At 40.0% G+C, this 17,258-nt stretch overlaps 1 protein-coding gene across 1 annotated transcript; it reads left to right on the top strand.

Moving 5' to 3' along the window:
* Window positions 1-8,744: 8,744 nt before the first annotated feature.
* Window positions 8,745-16,705, top strand: LOC111219240 (ERBB receptor feedback inhibitor 1-like). The gene is made up of 4 exons (XM_022741857.1): window positions 8,745-8,888; window positions 12,288-12,449; window positions 13,220-13,299; window positions 14,276-16,705. The coding sequence occupies exons 2-4, from the start codon at window positions 12,403-12,405 to the stop codon at window positions 15,292-15,294; spliced, it is 1,146 nt and encodes a 381-aa protein (XP_022597578.1). The 5' UTR covers window positions 8,745-8,888; window positions 12,288-12,402; the 3' UTR covers window positions 15,295-16,705.
* The last annotated feature ends 553 nt before the right edge of the window (window positions 16,706-17,258 follow it).

The following is a 17,258-nucleotide window of genomic DNA, read 5'->3' as shown; positions in this document are numbered from 1 at the left end:
ATTGCATGCAGCTAATGGATGAGATTATACCCCTTCACTGGCCATCCTGCATCAAAGCATCTCCACTATCAACATCCAACTCTTGACCGGCACTATTCACACTGCTCCCCAGCTTTGAGGGTAGGGTTTCATCTCCTGTTGTAAAATAATTTAAGTCTAAATTTTTCTGCGATGTCAAGAAAATTTACAAGTAAGAGGAATGAGGGACTGAAAACATCATTCTGGAGCTTCTTCCTTGTTATTACCCCAGTTGCTACATCTTGGTAAGATTATACATCTTGGTATATCTTGGTAAGATGTAGAAGCAGCAAAATATGAATTTAAACTGGCTGATGTTAACTGAATCTACCTTTGCCAACCCAGACTGAACATGTAGGAAATGCTTCCTCTCGGCCTGCAGTATCTTCAGCTCCTCCCTCAACTGTCCATTCCTGGTCATCAGCTCACTGAAGCATTTGCAACCCTAGAATAGAAACATACTAAGTTAGTGGAAATCTAATTTTTGTTGATGGGAAAATGGATTCTCTGTGTAACACTAACCCTGTGGAGTTTAATTTCTATTAAGCATGTGGTTTTTAGTAAGTTACTGTTATCAGATTTCCTACTAACTATGGCATGTAGTTCCCCGACCAGTCCTTGTCCTGCCAACTTCCTTTCCCATTTCGAAATCTGAAATCAAAGTCAACAAGTGGGGTTACCTGTGGTAAGAAAATAAGGAGAAAGTCAACCAACAGCACTCTATATGGTCCACAGAGAAAACATTACCTGATCTTTCAAAGATGACACTTTTCTTTTGTCGGCCCTCCACTCCACATCTTTTTTGCCTCCACTGGCCAACATGGCACTAAGGTCTTGAACATCACTGGCATCAGTCCAACAGCTACAAGTCTGAGACACTCTGAGGTTGCGTAAAAGTTCTTCATGTTCATCCTGAAGCCTCTGGATCTCTTGTCTGAAGACACAGAGACACAAACGCATTTAAAGTTTGGACAAAACAACACACAGATGAAATAACAAGTTATACTTCAGGCAAATATGAAAACATAGAATATATGTCTTTAAAAGCTACCTAAGTCTCATTAGTTTTGGTAGTAAATTGTTTTTTTTCATTTCATACTCTTTCTATTCAGGGTTTGCGAGGCATCTTAGACTGGTATATTTGCTTGAAAGATTCTTTCATCTGGGCTTCATTCTGGCAACTAGCCTTTATACACAAATGGCTGTAGTTCTGACTAAAAATACTGAGAAATTTAAGATTACTATCAACATTTTAATGTCAATATGGTCATGAATATATAAGTATTTCTATGACTACAGACGCTTAACTGAACATATTTGTTAAGTTTCATATTAAGGTATTAACCATGGACCTAAAATGCCTCTGGAGCTGTCAAGAGCTGGTAAATGAAGAAGGCCACTCACTTGTCTCTTTGGATGAGGTCTTGGGTTTCAGCTTACACCTGCTTGGCTGCCTCTGCCATACTGCACCTGCAGTTTGTTCAGGTCTGTTTCAGCTGCATTAAAAATATGATGCAGCTATGTCCCATTTCACAACTACTGTTTTATCAATTATAAATTTGATTATGACATAGAAAAGATGCATTTTTGCATTTTTGATCACTAGTGTAGTGTAGTGTAGGAATAGGCATAACTTACAAAAATCTCCAAATAGGTGACTTCTGAGAGATGATCGCCGTCTAATGTTGAATTTTGGTCTGTGTTGAGTCTAAAGAAAAAATAAAGGTGTATCAGATAACTAAACATGGTGACAGTACAAAACATATAACTAGTTCAGTTGGATTAAACTGTAACTAAGTTAGCCAAACATGTTAGCCACTGATAATTAAAGCTGCATTAGATAAAATAACATTCCTTTTTTTTTTTAGGGGGGGGGCAGGGGGGACGGGGGGGCATGTTTGCTATATTCTGATAGCACAGTAAGAGTGAGACAGAAAAAGTCAGGGAGAGAGAGAGGGGATGACATGCAAAAAAGGGCCACCGGTCAGACTCAAACCCATGGCCGCTGCAGTTAGGAATAAGCCTTTATGGTATGCACTCACCAGGTGAGCCACTGAGGCACCAGGATAAGATAATACCACTTAGGTTAAATACATTAACACTACACTATTGCTAAAATAGTAAACAATACCTAAGGAGCTAATGCTAGAATAGCTAGTTAACATTGATTAACTTAGCTAGCTAACTGCATTAGCATTAAGCAACCTGCCTAATTTATTTTGTTTCCTTGGCACTATCATTAAACTTGTGAAAGATAGCTAACGCTAACAGCTAAAACAGGCCAGAGCGATACAGATGGAGACCAGTGTATCAAAAAAAAAAATTACTGTGTATGTTGGGTAAGTCAGCTAGAAGGTTTAATTTATGTGTGGCTAATTTAATTACCGATAATAACAACGTAAAACTGCTAGCTGTTCCTTTGAAGCTAGCTAGCGATTTCAGAAGCACTGCTGTGCAGTGTCCCCAAGAGAGCAAAAATAACATCAACAGTTAGTTACAAAATTATGGACATAAATGAATTAAATAAACGAAAGTAAATTAAATTAGTTAATAAATAAAATTACAAATTTGTAGCTATGATAACCATATATCACAAATCATATGGTGCCAATTTAACAGAAACTAGCCCAGGCCATTTAACACTTGACTGCAGGTGATGGTGCTTGACTATGCTGCTAAACGTGGCTTCATTTACCCGGTGGAGCTATTTTCTGTTTACTGAAAATCACTGAAAATCTAATGGAAAATGTTCTGAGTTTGTTACAGCAGCTGAACTAGAGCAATATAATAGCAACATTTTTTATTCTGAGATTCAGCTGTTGTCTGCAGGTCTAAACATGCTGATGTTTGCAGAAGCAGCCAATGCTCATTTTTTGTTTTTTTCAGTTTTGGCTTTAAATAAAACCATCAGTTTTGCTGTAATTAAATTTAAACTAACAAGTAAAGCCATACACGTTTTTACTGTGCATAGACAAGGCACTAAATGCCAAATGACTCACATTGGGTAAAATAGCTCCTATAATTTTATCAGGCAATCACATTCCATTATGGAGGGAGGTGTCCTTCTTAATTACCCTCTGAACACAATAATGTCAACAAAAGCACACCATTCCTGGACCTTGCAACACATCCAGGATGACTAATTCTGGAGTGTGACCCAGAGTCCATACTCCCAGATGGATCACATTGTGTTGATGGTTGGACTGACAGGGTTATAGGAATACTGAGCAAGAAGGGTGTGTAGAGAAAACTGAAGAAATGACGAAACGATTGAATCACAGAAAAAGATCCTGCTGCCAGGATGGGATTACAGCAGTGGTGTGAATCGGCACTCCTTTGGGCAATGCTTCATTTTCCATTTCATGTAATCTGTTTTGTAATTTTTAATGTTAACCTCTTTCTAAATTTGCCTATTTCAGCGTAATAAAGATGAAGCTGGAAGAGTAACCTTAATCTGTCACACACACACACACACACACACACACACACACACACACACACACACACACACACACACACACACAAAATGCCAGAAAACCTGGCGACGTGCTCCAGGAGAAGTTTGCAAACTGAGTCAGCAGCTGTATTTTTGAATGACTCAACCAGTCCACCACAGAACCCTTTCGTTTCTCAGAGCCCTGCCCTCAACCCTCCCTCAGACACAGGCATGCACTGCCTTCATTTACGCGAGGCCTTACCTCACCACAGCATCACTTCCTCCCACTTCACTAGGATACGTCTAAAATTACCAATAGCAATACAGAAATATTTTCCAAGGAATCCAACTCAGTGGTCAGTAATTTTGGTAAGGTTGGGTATTTTCTGTTTTATTTTATCTGTTGATTCTGTTTTTCTCACTGTCTTTTATTCCCCTTTTTGGCTTGAAGTTCTATTTTTTTCCAATACTGATACAGACTGGTGACATGCTGTGGCGAGTGATGTGGTGAATTTTCTGCAGTGCTAATAATCCTATGATTGTCAGGATCATTTACTGCATGAATCCGCATGTTTCCAGGAAGACACTCCGTCTGCTTTGACATTTCTCAGATTCTCTTTTTTTCATTAATATCTGCTGCTGTAGGGTTTTTATAACGTCACACTAGGTTTTTCCTACTTACAAGACAGCTATCTGTGAACAAGGAAGTGGAGGAAGAAAGCAAGGAGGGGAGCAGAAAACTGTAAAACATGGTGCAGTCTGGCTATATCGATGACTCAACAGGAAATGATGAAGCCAGAGTAAGTAAGGTGAGAGAAGAAAAGGGAGGAGGGTGGGAGTGAGAGATAGAGCAGGAAAAAAGGAAGATTGACTTTGTCATGCCTCAGGACTCTGAGCTATGTCATGTGGAGAGGCTAAGAGAGAATATACCATGTTTTTTTCAGAGGAAATACGTGGGCCGTGAAAACACAGCTGGCCTCATTATCCCCGACCACCATACTCAGCACAATAGAGTCATGACGTACACATGCTAAAGTTAAATAATGGGATGTCGAACAACTGAATTACCAAACTTTTGATTACAAAACTATTTTCGATTGCTGTCCTGAGAGCTCATCCTGTATGTCATACGGTGATTCAAATCGGCTTTGACCCCAAAACAAGTTGCAAACACTGTGAAAACAAACAAATATTAACCCAAAATGAAGAACACTCAGTGTGTCCATGGCCTCTGGAACAAACTCATGTCAGTGCCAACAGATAATATCAGCAACTCAGTCCCTGACAACAGGGACTGAGTTGCTGCTTAAAATTGAAATAATATTAAAAAAACAAAGTCCATTGCCCATGTACGGCCTCTTTTCTGTCTCCTTTATCCTCCCTCATTCCAACTGATCCTCTTAATGAACTGGGGATCAACTTCAAAGCACAGCGGAAGGCATCCTGCTGGGCCTACAGACCCTCTGCCCACACTGAGGCATGAAATCACGGGTAGGGAAGCTGCCCAGGCTTCCAGTGCTGCATCCTGGGCAAAGAATTGCTCTTTTCATTTCTAGGTCTCTGCCATTCACTGAAGCTGTCACCATGAAATTAGATGTCACAGAATTTAAATCACTTTAATCCTTGCCACTTCCTCAGTCACTTCTTTGCCTGCTGATTCAGTTTTGTCTTTCTCTGTTGGCACCCTTGGAAAAAAAACTCTTGCTTTCGCGTCTTTTACAGAGATGGCAACACCATGTATAAAGCTGTGTGTTTGTAGCCTATATGTGTGTGTATGAGTGAGTTTTCCACTTCTAATCCCAATATATTTTATTCACAGGATATATTAGCAGTAATGCTATACATGCAATTTAAAAAAAAAAATATGTTGCAGCAGAATAGATTTCACAGGAAGTATTTTCTTTTGACCCTCGGCGCAGTTCCTGAGCTATATCCAACAATCAAAGGCAGCACAAACATCATTCTTCAGCCCATCCTCCTCTTCTTCCCAGTGGCTGCTGGTTCTTTGATAACTGAGCTGTCTTCTCACGGGATTAGGTCAAAGGCCGTGGTGTGAAGCCCACTCAGACATTTGAGGAGACTGATTCCTTCCTAACGCCTCCAACTTGTCAGACCCAACTGCAAATCCATTAAATTAAGAACGATTAAATGAAGTGTGTGTTTTTCAAATCACACAGACCTCTGTAGACAGCAGCGCTCCAGTCTGGTACTGATTCAGAACCTATTTGTCCCATATTTATTGAAAAAATCATAAATATATATAAAACATATCCTCGGTTTGGCAGTCTACTTTGAAGTAAAAACGTCAAACATGACTGTTCCATGTCAGGCTGAAGGAAGTAGTGGGTGGTAACAGAGATGAAAAAAACTGAGGGCAATGAGAATTTCCTAATAATTTCTTTGGTTTTTCACAATTACGGCAACTTTACTTCAGAGCTGGGTGCCTCTAGCATTGATTCACAGAAACGACAGCATTATGATTAAAAGGAGTGTGAAACTCAAAATAGCCACAGACTTGTCTGTCTGCAGGCTTTAACGGCGCTCTAATTACTATTACATGTTTGTACACAGCTGGTTCCTCTATAAGAGAATTCCCTGTGTCACCATGTCAGCACGTCAACCTACACAAATGTATTTACCATAGAACACGTACAGTATGTTAACACCTACTTCATTTCCTCTCCCAGCTTGATACATAGTTAAATGAGTGCTGGGATATTTCTCATTTCAGGGTTTTCTGCTACTCACAGCATTTTCTGGTGAGATATGAAACAGATATGCTCAACCTATCCAGCCTGATATTTCAGGAATTATTATTGCTATTCATTCTCAACTCAGTATTATTTCCTGCTTTAACCTTGTCACTTCATGTCTCTAAACAAAGTGAGCTCATAAAAAAATCATAAAAAGAGGTTCTTGCTTTTAGTCCGGCTTTGATGGGCCATCTTAAATTTTGAAAGCAGCATGAGGGAGTTCCTTCAGAGCAATCCATCACATCTTTGAAAAAAAGCACATGGGTGAGGGGGGTGGGGGGTGGTTACAGATGTGGGAGGTGGGCTTCTGACTGCACTGACAGCTGTGAGGGACGGAGGTCTCTCAGAACAGGAAATGACTTGACCTCCCCTGTGGGAGACTGGCCCACCCCGACAACAACCCCCACAGCTCTGTGCATCCTGGGTCACCACAAGCACCCTCAGCGGGCCGCAGATCAACAGCAGAGTGGCAGGGATGAGAAAATCTGCTGACCCGGGCCCAGGTGGCAAAAATGAGAAATTTTAGATGTGTGACGTCTACACAACAACAAAACAGAACAAATGACCAGACTGAGACCTTTAAAGGGATTGTATGTATTAGGTTTCAGAGTGAAAATGTGTGCTGCAATGACATCACAACTGAGAGCAGTTTCACCTCGATGTCACGCTGAAATGACATGTGCAACTAATCACTTCATTGCACAACAGGAAGTCCATCAAACAGCTTATTTGCTAAAAAGTATGAGTACTACTTTAAGCAAACAAGTTGCGTTGGTTGGAGAGGGACAGTTGATGATTGCAGCAATACGAGGATATTACATGTGGTGTGTTTATTTTGTGGGTTTTCTGATTTACAATGGGTTATAGGTATAAGGCACTCCTTAATCCATATATGAGGCTGTATAGGTTTTATTGGAGTATAACACAGTGGAACAGGAGAAGGAAAGAACGAAGGGAGTTCACTGGGTCACTTGGCATCACTCTTGCACTTTTATGAGATGGTTATTTTATTCAGTGCTTTACAGTATTTAATGTGTCTATTTGTCTGAGGATTTATTAGAACTGTTATGACGGTTAAAACATTACTTGGCAGTCTGGAGGAAGACTGTAGGCTCAGTGTGGTCTGGACTTTGTGGTGAAAACAAGAATGGCCTGCACTCACTTCCCTGTTATTTTCTGGTAAATGGCCTCCTGTATTGTCCTTCAGCCTCTCTCAGCGTGGGTGAAGACAAACACAGACAGTGAACTCCTATGTGACATGCAGGCTTCAAAACATGTTCTCATCCACCATGATCAGGCTGCCAATCTTGTACTTGTTCCTCTCTATCAGCCCCATACTGTACTCATGCCAGAAGACACCCACACACTCTTTGACTCCCACACAGGTCAGACCAAAATTGTTTACTGTGTTATGAAGGGCAATTTCCCATCCACTCATTCATTACACAATGCAGATAAACATGATTCAAATTCTGATTTTGAGGGTCGCTGTTTCACTTTCAGTTATTGCATGTGTTTGCATAGGGGAAATATTGTTTGCAAAAACTGGAAATCTGTCTTTCTGACATGAACATAAATTATCTTATCTTATCTTAAATGTAATGCTCCACAGTTTTCAGATCAGACATTTTGTTAGGCTCAGTGCTTTGATGTAGTCACATGTCTATCACGGATTTCCTCAAATGTTCTGTTCCATTGGCAGTGAGGACATATCTTGTGGATAATGACAGCCACATCTTGGTGATTTTCTATAGGCTTATTTGACCCATATATTGAACAAAAAATCCACCAGGCTATAACTTCTTCTCTGGTTTACAGCAGTGGAGGCTCAGATTCTTTAAATACTGCACTACGCTACTACGCTATTTTTCCCCTACAGGAATGTAATATATGACATATCTGTCCCCATATCAAGAGTGATGTTGCCATAAATGTGACCTATAAGGGGATATATTATTATCACATATATACATCCTCTGGATATATGAAGATATAAGTTTATAATGTAAATGAAATACCCATAGTAAAATTTGTATATGTATATATATTAATATCTATGTGATTAATTTTTTCCATAGAACACATATGTTTTCTATTTTAAAAATATATAAAATATATATTCAATTTATTTATGTAAGTTTATTGAAATATATATGTTGTTTTTCTCATTAATTTTAAACATGTCTAACTTCACATTCTAGGAAGGTGGTCTCAGACCCTACTGTTTATAATATCATACATGGGGATGGATGGGATGAGGGATGATTTATGTAACACCTGTCTACAATATAAGCATATATACATATATGTTTAAATTAAAAATGTATATTTCATATATGGAAATTCAATATATGTACATATATTACATTTGCGTATGGGATCCTGTGGTGTTTAATTCTTCTTGACGGTTTTTGTTTTTAGGTGTATTTTTCCCCTTTAAGGCGCTTCTGGGTGGAGTTACAGTGATGTGCCCGGGGTGCTGGATGCATTTATAAGGAGATGTGGAAAAGCGCGTCACTCTGACAAAATGAGTTTCACCTCCCAGCCTTGTTGATAGAGGAGGGATGTTGCACATGGTTGAGTTTTGACTGGGAGTCAGGATCATATTCAGATTTTCTCACATTGGACGGGACTCGATCGCCTCAGCTTCACGTGATTGAGACGCTGTCTGTATTTTCATGGTAAGACTTCCTTCCATATAGCCATGAAATGTATTCTGTGAATCGATGTAAACTGTTTTAACCCACTTCACCTGAACGCCCAGGAGTAGTGTTTGTATGTAAAGTGACCGGGGGAGCTCTGTTTTAAAATGACATTCAGAGAGCAGCAATGGTTGATGTTCTGTCTCTAAGGGAACTTTACAGTTGAATGTAAAAACAACCGTCGCTGGTCGTTGGTGAAAAATACAGAACCTGTGTTGTTTCTGTGAAAAGAACATGTAGTTGAACCGTTTGGTGACAGATAAAGCTTGTCCATCTGGTTCATTAGCCTGTGAGCAGCGGGAGAGACTGCTCCCTGAGCCGCTGATTGATGTCCACCCAGAGAGCCCATCGAGGCGGGATGGCTCTGGGAACGCTCGGCCTGTCCCCAGTGAACCGCTAGTGGGCGCCAAAGAGGAATTCAGTCAGTGGCAAAAAGTGTAGATGGTGTGTGGTGTTTGTGTATCTATCTATCTATCTATCTATCTATCTATCTATCTATCTATCTATCTATCTATCTATCTATCTACCTAAGGTATCTACAGGTATCTACAGGTATTGTAATATTTCCAAATTATTTAATGCAAATTTGTGAATGGCTGAAGTTGGTGATTTAATTTAAAGGATAACTGAGTGAAAATGAATGTGTAGAGCTCTCACTCACTCACTCACTCACTCACTCACTCACTCATGCAATGTAAAATTTGCTACAGCCTTCGGGGCTCATTTCAATACTTGCTGGCTTTTTCTACCACCAACACATACTGAACCAACTTCAAATAGGGGTCTTATTAATCTTAACAGAGTTTAAATGATTCATACCATAACAAACTGCATTACCATCATTGAGTAAACTATGTAGTTCATAAATGAAATGAGCCATTCCCAGAGACCAATGATTTACCAGCATCAGTCTCACAGTCAGAAGGATTTAATTCAGGATTCAACGTGTCAGATTCAAAGGCATCAACTCCAAACTATGTAGTGAAATGTAGCGTGGCATACTGATGATTAGAATTTAAATAGAGTAAAAATAAGAACTAGAAAAATATATGTTGTAGAAAAATTCAAAGATTAAAAATATAAATATATGTTGTAGAAAAATATTCTCATTATGTGGTGAAGTGAACAGCTTGGCCCTGTCACACCGACAGCACAGGCCTCACACGCCTGACATGTTCAAAACCATTACATGTAGAGTACACTGTATGTCTAAGGCTTCGTCACATCTCACATCTTTCCTTTAATTACAGCATTCACAGTGGTCTATTTAGGTGATTCTTTTCATCTTTTAAGTCACATACCACTGCATTTCTCTCCAGTACTGTGACCTATTAATGTTGTGGTGGAAATATTTACGTAAAAGGCACTTGGTAAGATTTCTGTACAGAATGCTGTGAGTGTAGAGTTTACAGCAAGTCGTTGTAATCAGGTGAAGTAAAACACAGATCATGTATAAAGGTCCAGTCAGTGAATGGCCTGTTGCCTGAAAGCAGAGAGGTGGGGACAGCCAAGCACAACACATCAAGGCTTCTGCATGAGATAAACAAACAGCTTCTTCTGGCCTCCTGGTTGTCCTTCCAACAGCGCCCATTCATGCAGGGGATTTGTGGCACTGGCTCATACCTTGGCCATGTCTGCTCGTCTCCATGGCGTATCTTCAGTCTTAACCTCATGGGAGAGTTCACTTGGATTTTCAGGCTTGTTTCACTGTGCACCAAAGTGACACAAAGGCCCATTCATGCCTGAGAGTGGCTCCATTCATGGACACTATGTAATTGCCGGTAGAATTCATAATTGTTCAGCGTCTTCCATCTCCGAGGTTCACTGGTGGAAATGACGCCACATTCGGTTGTTTTAAGGATAACATGAATATTCAGATAGATGCATGGGTCACTGTTTTGTTTGTAGTGGGGTTTTTTTGTTGCATTATTCATGCTCCACATTGTTTGCTTCCCACATCGACTGTAGACCTATCAGTGGGGTGTGTGTGTGTGTGTGTGTGTGTGTGTGTGTGTGTGTGTGTGTGTGTGTAATATAGAGTGTACAGTAACTTTAGTGCTTACATTTTATTGTGAAATGTATCTTTTTACTGTTGGTAAGGGCAGTAAGTGTCTGTTTGTATCTGTGTCGTATGTATTGTAGCTATGGGAGGCACAATATTGTGGGTAATTTACGAAGTAAGAATCCTGCTGACACGAGCTTCAGTCTGTTTTAAACCCCTTCAGTTGTCAGATAGTATGTTTAACCCAAGCTGCCCTTCACATAAAAACAGAATGACCTTCACCTGATCCAGAATACGTGTCCATCTTAGTAGGAATCCATGTCACATCAGGAGACAGGAAGCAGCCATCATATTAGTTAATATTAAAATGGTTGTATCTCCTTCTTTGGCTTGACATGTCCTTATTTTACATATTAGCTATTTAAACAGAATGCAACATTATTATTATTATTATTATTATTATTATTATTATTATAAGATATTTCTTTGTTAGTTGCAGTGTGATGTGTTTAAATGTCCTTTTTTTTTCTCAAGAAATAAATGAGTAAATCAAAATATATTAGGAGCCACAGCCAAATATGAATCAAACCAGCTTTTCCGTGACGTGTGCGTGTGTCAGCGTGCTGGAGTATGTCATTCAGCATCACAGGAATGCGGCACAATTAGTCCCTGTTGTGAGGGTGGATACTGCAGGGTTTCATGGTCACAGGGAGGAAGGAGGATGAAGAGTGCTGCCCTCCCACTTCTGACCCAGAGGTTGTGTAATAGCCTGCTCATCAGACAAATGGCTTTAAGCTGGAACCACAAAGAGGTACAGACACAGGCAGCTGCCAGAGCAGACTGAAGTCATTTACTGAGCTCTTGTTGAGGCTGAACTAAAACAGCGCCGTGCTTCAGGAATCTAAGTTATTACTTACTGTTCCTAACAAATAGTCAAGACAAAGTGAAGATGATCTTTCACAAAAAGCCTTTTCTTTGCTCAGTTATGTTTCAGTGCATTCCAGCCTTTTTCAGAGTGAGAGAGTAACAGGACAGAGTAGAATATAAGTTTTTAATGATCAATTATTTAATCTACAGTTGATATATGTTTGTGTTTCATGCCTCTTAAGTATTTGTCCTGACCTTTGACCTGCCTGGTAGGACAGGAGCATGCAGCTGGGCGTGCTGGGTTGACTTCCAGATGTTTATGAGCATTTTACATTGATGGAGGTATGACCAGAAAAAATGGAGGGAGTGCTCTAATGCAACAGCCTAATATGGAGGAGTCATGTTTTAGTGTTTAAAGCTTAATTGTGACACTCCTGCAGTAATGTCCAGGCGTGAATGTCCAGGTTCTCCTGTTGCTCAGGAAAAGATTTTCTGTTTCTCTATTACAGTTTACCACTGGCCAGAATGAAGCTGTGATGGGTCTGAAGCAGCAGACGTGTGCTGGAGCTCTACCAAACACAACCTTCATGATTTTTAAGAACACAAGTGCCTTTCTGCCACAACATGGCCAGGAGTCACAGTAACGACTGGGGACAGCATGACCTGAACAGGTACGCAGACACCGTTCTGACACTGACAAGAATTACAAGACTTTATTTTATAGTGTGACCCGATTATCATTCCTTTTACCCTCATCATATAATATCAGCAATGATTCCAATGTTGCATTTTCATATTATTTTTGCTATGTTTGATGTGTATAGAGACAAAAAATAATAAGATTTAACAAGTTCAGCACCTCACACATCCAAAAATAAATCTTTGAGATGATTTACAGGATGAAGACCTGCTCACATTTTAAGCCATCTGACTTTCACTTGCATTCACTTTAAATTACTCCCATAGGCAATGCTTTAATGTGTCTGCGATGAGAATTCATCACATTCTTTGATAAAGTCAATTTTATTAAAAAAGCCCAAAGTCACAATTTTGACTTTAGAATCTGTACATTACACAAGGCCCTCCATCCTTAGACCACTGACATCAGATAAGAGACAAAAAAAAGTGTGTAACTTTGGGGGGAAAAAGGGAAAAATTAGACTTTTACTAGATGTTACATAGATAGAGTAGATAGTATTAACAATAGTAATGAGAAATATAGCTAAATAATATGAAACAAAATGGCAATATTAGGTAAATAAGGAGCAAACATACTTGATGAACATGCCTCAGAGAAGATGTCTGCATTATGTCAATACATAAAGATGAACAGAACATATATTCTGTTGTACAATGACTCACTCATGACAGATTATGTGCAGGAATGATTTACACACATGCACAGCTCTGTATGTATTTCTCAACCTGTCCTGCTTTGCAGAGTGTGCTTTGGCCTGAGTGCTGATATGGAACACAACCTGACGGAGCTTCAACAGCAGCAAATGGCCAAGGAATTTAACTGTGAGTCCTTTACATGTTACTTTTACATATAAGATTATTATACAATAATTTTGCCACAGATTACTAATTGAAAACTCTTTACAGCTAACATGGATACATATGGCACGTATGATAGTTTAAATGCATTGTGAACTTGAGTTAATACGTCTTAGATACATTATAATCATTTTTAGCTGTAATTATTGATAATTGCAGAAACAGGTCTTAAAGTAAGCCAAGAAACAAAAACAATAAAGACACATTGATAAGATTTCACAGCAATTGTCTATTTTGAATTGTGCAACACTTCAAAGTGTGCTAGACATGTTTGTGATATAAATCATTCATTTTCTTAATGTTGATATCATTTTACATCAATTTTTCAGTATAATAGATTTATATTCTTAAGTTTGTTTAAAACCCTGTTTGACTAAAAAAGCAGCGTGAGGACAGGGCTTAGGTGAATTTGTCATCACTGGACTGAGAGGAGCGGAGTGAAGGAGCAGGGAAAGCTATCGCTGCTTGGTCACCAGCTGTTCCTGCAGTCAGGGGCACGCCGGATGTTTCCACAGAGAAGGTTATGGGAAGCTCCGTTAAGATTGTGGCCGGCCCCACAGATAATGATGATTCCTGTGTTAATCAGGGTGTTGTGGCTGATGTTTGACGAAGAGGGTGATAGGTTAAGCAGTTGTTTTCGACATGTTTTTTACTCTTGTTTCCTGTAAGATATCTTCATCTTTTTTTTTCTAAGGAGAGTGGGCAGCCCACTCCCCGTGGTATTTTTCCCTCCTACACTATCACTACACTCTAGTTAAGAGTTTTTTCTTATTGCAAGTTGTTTTCCATGTTTCTTCCTCTGAGAGTTGTTTCCACTCTGAAGGAAACAACAGTGATAGGAAAACCTTTTATACCAGAGCAGGGGTTTCTTGATGTACAGTACAGTTTAGGATGCCATGAGGACATTGGTTTAATGCATGATTCTTTTTCCCTTTCACAGCCAATATTTCCCTCCTCCAGTCTCCTTTCTACTCTGATACTTATCGCCTAACATCTAATAACATACTGCGGCTCCATGAGGGAGACCAGGTGGTCCCTTCTTCCCAGAGACGGACAGTATTTGGGGGCCTCCAGAAAGAGACCAAACCCCTGCCGCCTCTGCCTGACCCTGAGGAGCTCATGTCGGATGAAGCTGCTGATAATGAGGTGGAGTTTTTTACCAGTGACCGACGGCGCCTTTTGCCCAAAAGTTGCCCCAAGGCCATGTCCAGGGGCAGTAACAGAGACTGTGGCCAAGTTAATCATGCCTACCAGGAGAGCTCGCTGCAGGCCGTTAGTTCTGAGATTGGCTGTATGGCTTTCTCCTGGCCAGGCAGAGAGGACAGACCGACAGGTAGAGGAGGTGGGTTTGGAGCCAGCAACTGGGCACCTGGTCTCCACAGAGAAGACCACCAACATGTGGCCTCAGCAGCTGGGGATCCTTTGTGTAGCAAACAGCCAGACCTACACCAGGCGTCTAGATTTCGTTATTCCTTCTCAGGCCCTGCTTTCCAGCCACACAGCAGCACCACAACCTGCCCCACCGACAAGCCTCAAATCCCTCCTCGTATCCCCATCCCACGAAAACCTCAGGCTCTCTCACAGACTGTGAGCACAAACGAGGAAGACAAGCCTCCCAGAATTCCTCCAAGGGTCCCTTTAGTCCCGCCCTGCCCACCACGTACCCCGAGCCCCAAAAGCCTTCCAATTTATATCAACGGTGTGATGCCTGCCACACAGAGTTTTGCTGCTAACCCAAAATATGTGAGTAAGGCATTACAGAGACAGCACAGTGAGAGGTCGGCACCTGCAGCTCACTTTTCTCCCTGCATTGTTCCCATTTTGAAGGACGGCAGACAGGCCAGTGCCACACACTACATCCTCTTACCACCGGACCGACCGGCGCACACAGACAGACGAGAGACGCTCCTGAGTGAACCGACAAGGACGGGAAGCTCCAGTGTCTGGCAGCACAGATAGAAACCCTCACTACTGTCACTGACATCATGAATAACTATGCTATACGCTATACAGTGTGAGAAAACATCTTCATGGTACATATGCATGTCCAATGTCATATTGTTGTGTTATGTTATGTTATGTTATTTTCAATGACTGGTGTTTTCTAGACACCAGACCACACTGTTAGGCAGTTTTTAGTGACGTACCTCTAGTTCATCCCAGAAAACATCGTAACATTCCAGTGTTTTCATTGACAGTGGAGAAATATTTACCTCCTATCAAGAGTTTCAGTTTTGGTAACTGGGACGCTGCAGTTATCTCACAGGGAAAATGTCTTCTCACTCATTTATTTGTAGGTCACAGCCACATCGTCATCGTCGCTAAATGAAACGGAGCTGATACTACATTTCTTAGAAGTGAGCAAATGATTACTGTATGTACAAGCTGGGCTTGTACATGTATTTTTGTGATAATGCTGCTTTAAATCATGAGTAATAATAATGTATAGACTTAATGTTTTGCAGAATCGTTCTCACATTAAGATGATTTATGGTAAATGTGACCGTGAACAACGTGGCCAATATTGGAAGTTTTGAACAACACTGATATTAAACAGTTCACCTGATAAAACTCTTTCTTCATAAACTGTCAGTGGATTCTAGTCACTTCCAGTGCCTTTTCCAGGATTTATGTGTAAGTGCACTTCCTTTTGTTCAGCAGCTCTCACAATCAAAAAGCTGATCTTGTCATTCAGTTACACCAAGCGACATTCTACCTGCAAAATACTCTACAGGATCATTTCAGGCATTGATTCATTCAAAATATTCTATTCTCATGTTCAGTGTTTAATTGATTCAAGGGTACATTCTGCAATCAATGTCAAGAGACAACCAAACTTCAGAACATATGACTGAAACCTGCCGTCACTCTTACATTGATTTGATTGACAGGTCCTTTGATACACACATGAAGAACAGTAGCCAAAAACTAAGTCATTGATTTATGATGCTGGTGAAGGTTTTACATCAGCTGTGTTTACACATTTGTAAAAGAGGCCCTCATTTTCAACTATGATGGGATTACAAACACTAATACTAATCATTAAGGTAAACAGTTTAATAATGTGTGTAAATTTAGCTCAAATACTGCATACATGGTCAAAAATGTACAGGTTGGACATTTTAATGATTCCTTTTGTGTCTATGTGTGGGCATGGAAATCATGTTACATTTACACTGTTGAAGTGCAGACTCACATTTACAGCCTTTGTAATTATACAGTGGGTTCTAAGTTCTCATGAAGGTTGTGTCTGATCTGAGGCTGTACGTTCATGTTGTGTCAGTAGTAAATCATTGTAAAATTGTGTTTTTAATCTATTTATAGAAATAAAATAACTTATTCGTCCTATGATTGATTCAGTGTTTTTTGGTTGGTGATCTCTGCTTTGTCAATATTCCCTCTAGGACACTTGGGTCTGCAATAAATTGGATCCTTGTGAAACGAGAAGACAAACATCAGCTTATTCTTTTCCCAGTGTTTTTGTGCCATAGGAAACCATAAATAAGAGGAAACATATTCTAGAAACTTTTCATTGACCATTGTACCATTGAGTATTTCACTTATTCTGGATTTACTGATTTATTGATGAGGTATTTTTTAATGACTTTAGTTGCTCTTGCTGGTTTATCTTTTCAAAAGTGTATTGCAACCTACACTAGGTAAGTACAAGTGAAGCTATTACCAATACTTTTCAAAGTTCTGCACCTAGATTGAGTAAGAAGGATCATGTTTACTTCAAAAATATCCAATCTGGCGTCTGACAGGGTAATGGCGGCAGAGTGATCCCACGCCTGGCGTTTGCTCCCTGACCATTTATAACTTTAACATATCTACACTCAGATTTTTTGACTTATTTGCATGTCAGCGTAATACTTCCAAAACTGAAATGAGTAAATCCCACGGGACCCGCCAGGGAAAAGGTC

The sequence above is a fragment of the Seriola dumerili genome, unplaced genomic scaffold (assembly GCF_002260705.1).
Source record: "Seriola dumerili isolate Sdu_G_001 unplaced genomic scaffold, Sdu_1.0 BDQW01000056.1, whole genome shotgun sequence".
In the NCBI taxonomy this organism is placed as follows: domain Eukaryota; kingdom Metazoa; phylum Chordata; class Actinopteri; order Carangiformes; family Carangidae; genus Seriola; species Seriola dumerili.
This window is presented reverse-complemented; position numbering and strand designations above follow the sequence as displayed.

Bases quoted from the DNA above. Each gene is read 5' to 3' on its own strand.
- LOC111219240 (XM_022741857.1), top strand. From the start codon at position 12,403: ATGGCCAGGAGTCACAGTAACGACTGGGGACAGCATGACCTGAACAG. The intron at 12,450-13,219 runs GTACGCAGACAC...CCTGCTTTGCAG, and splicing joins GGACAGCATGACCTGAACAG to AGTGTGCTTTGGCCTGAGTG. The intron at 13,300-14,275 runs GTGAGTCCTTTA...TCCCTTTCACAG, and splicing joins AATGGCCAAGGAATTTAACT to CCAATATTTCCCTCCTCCAG.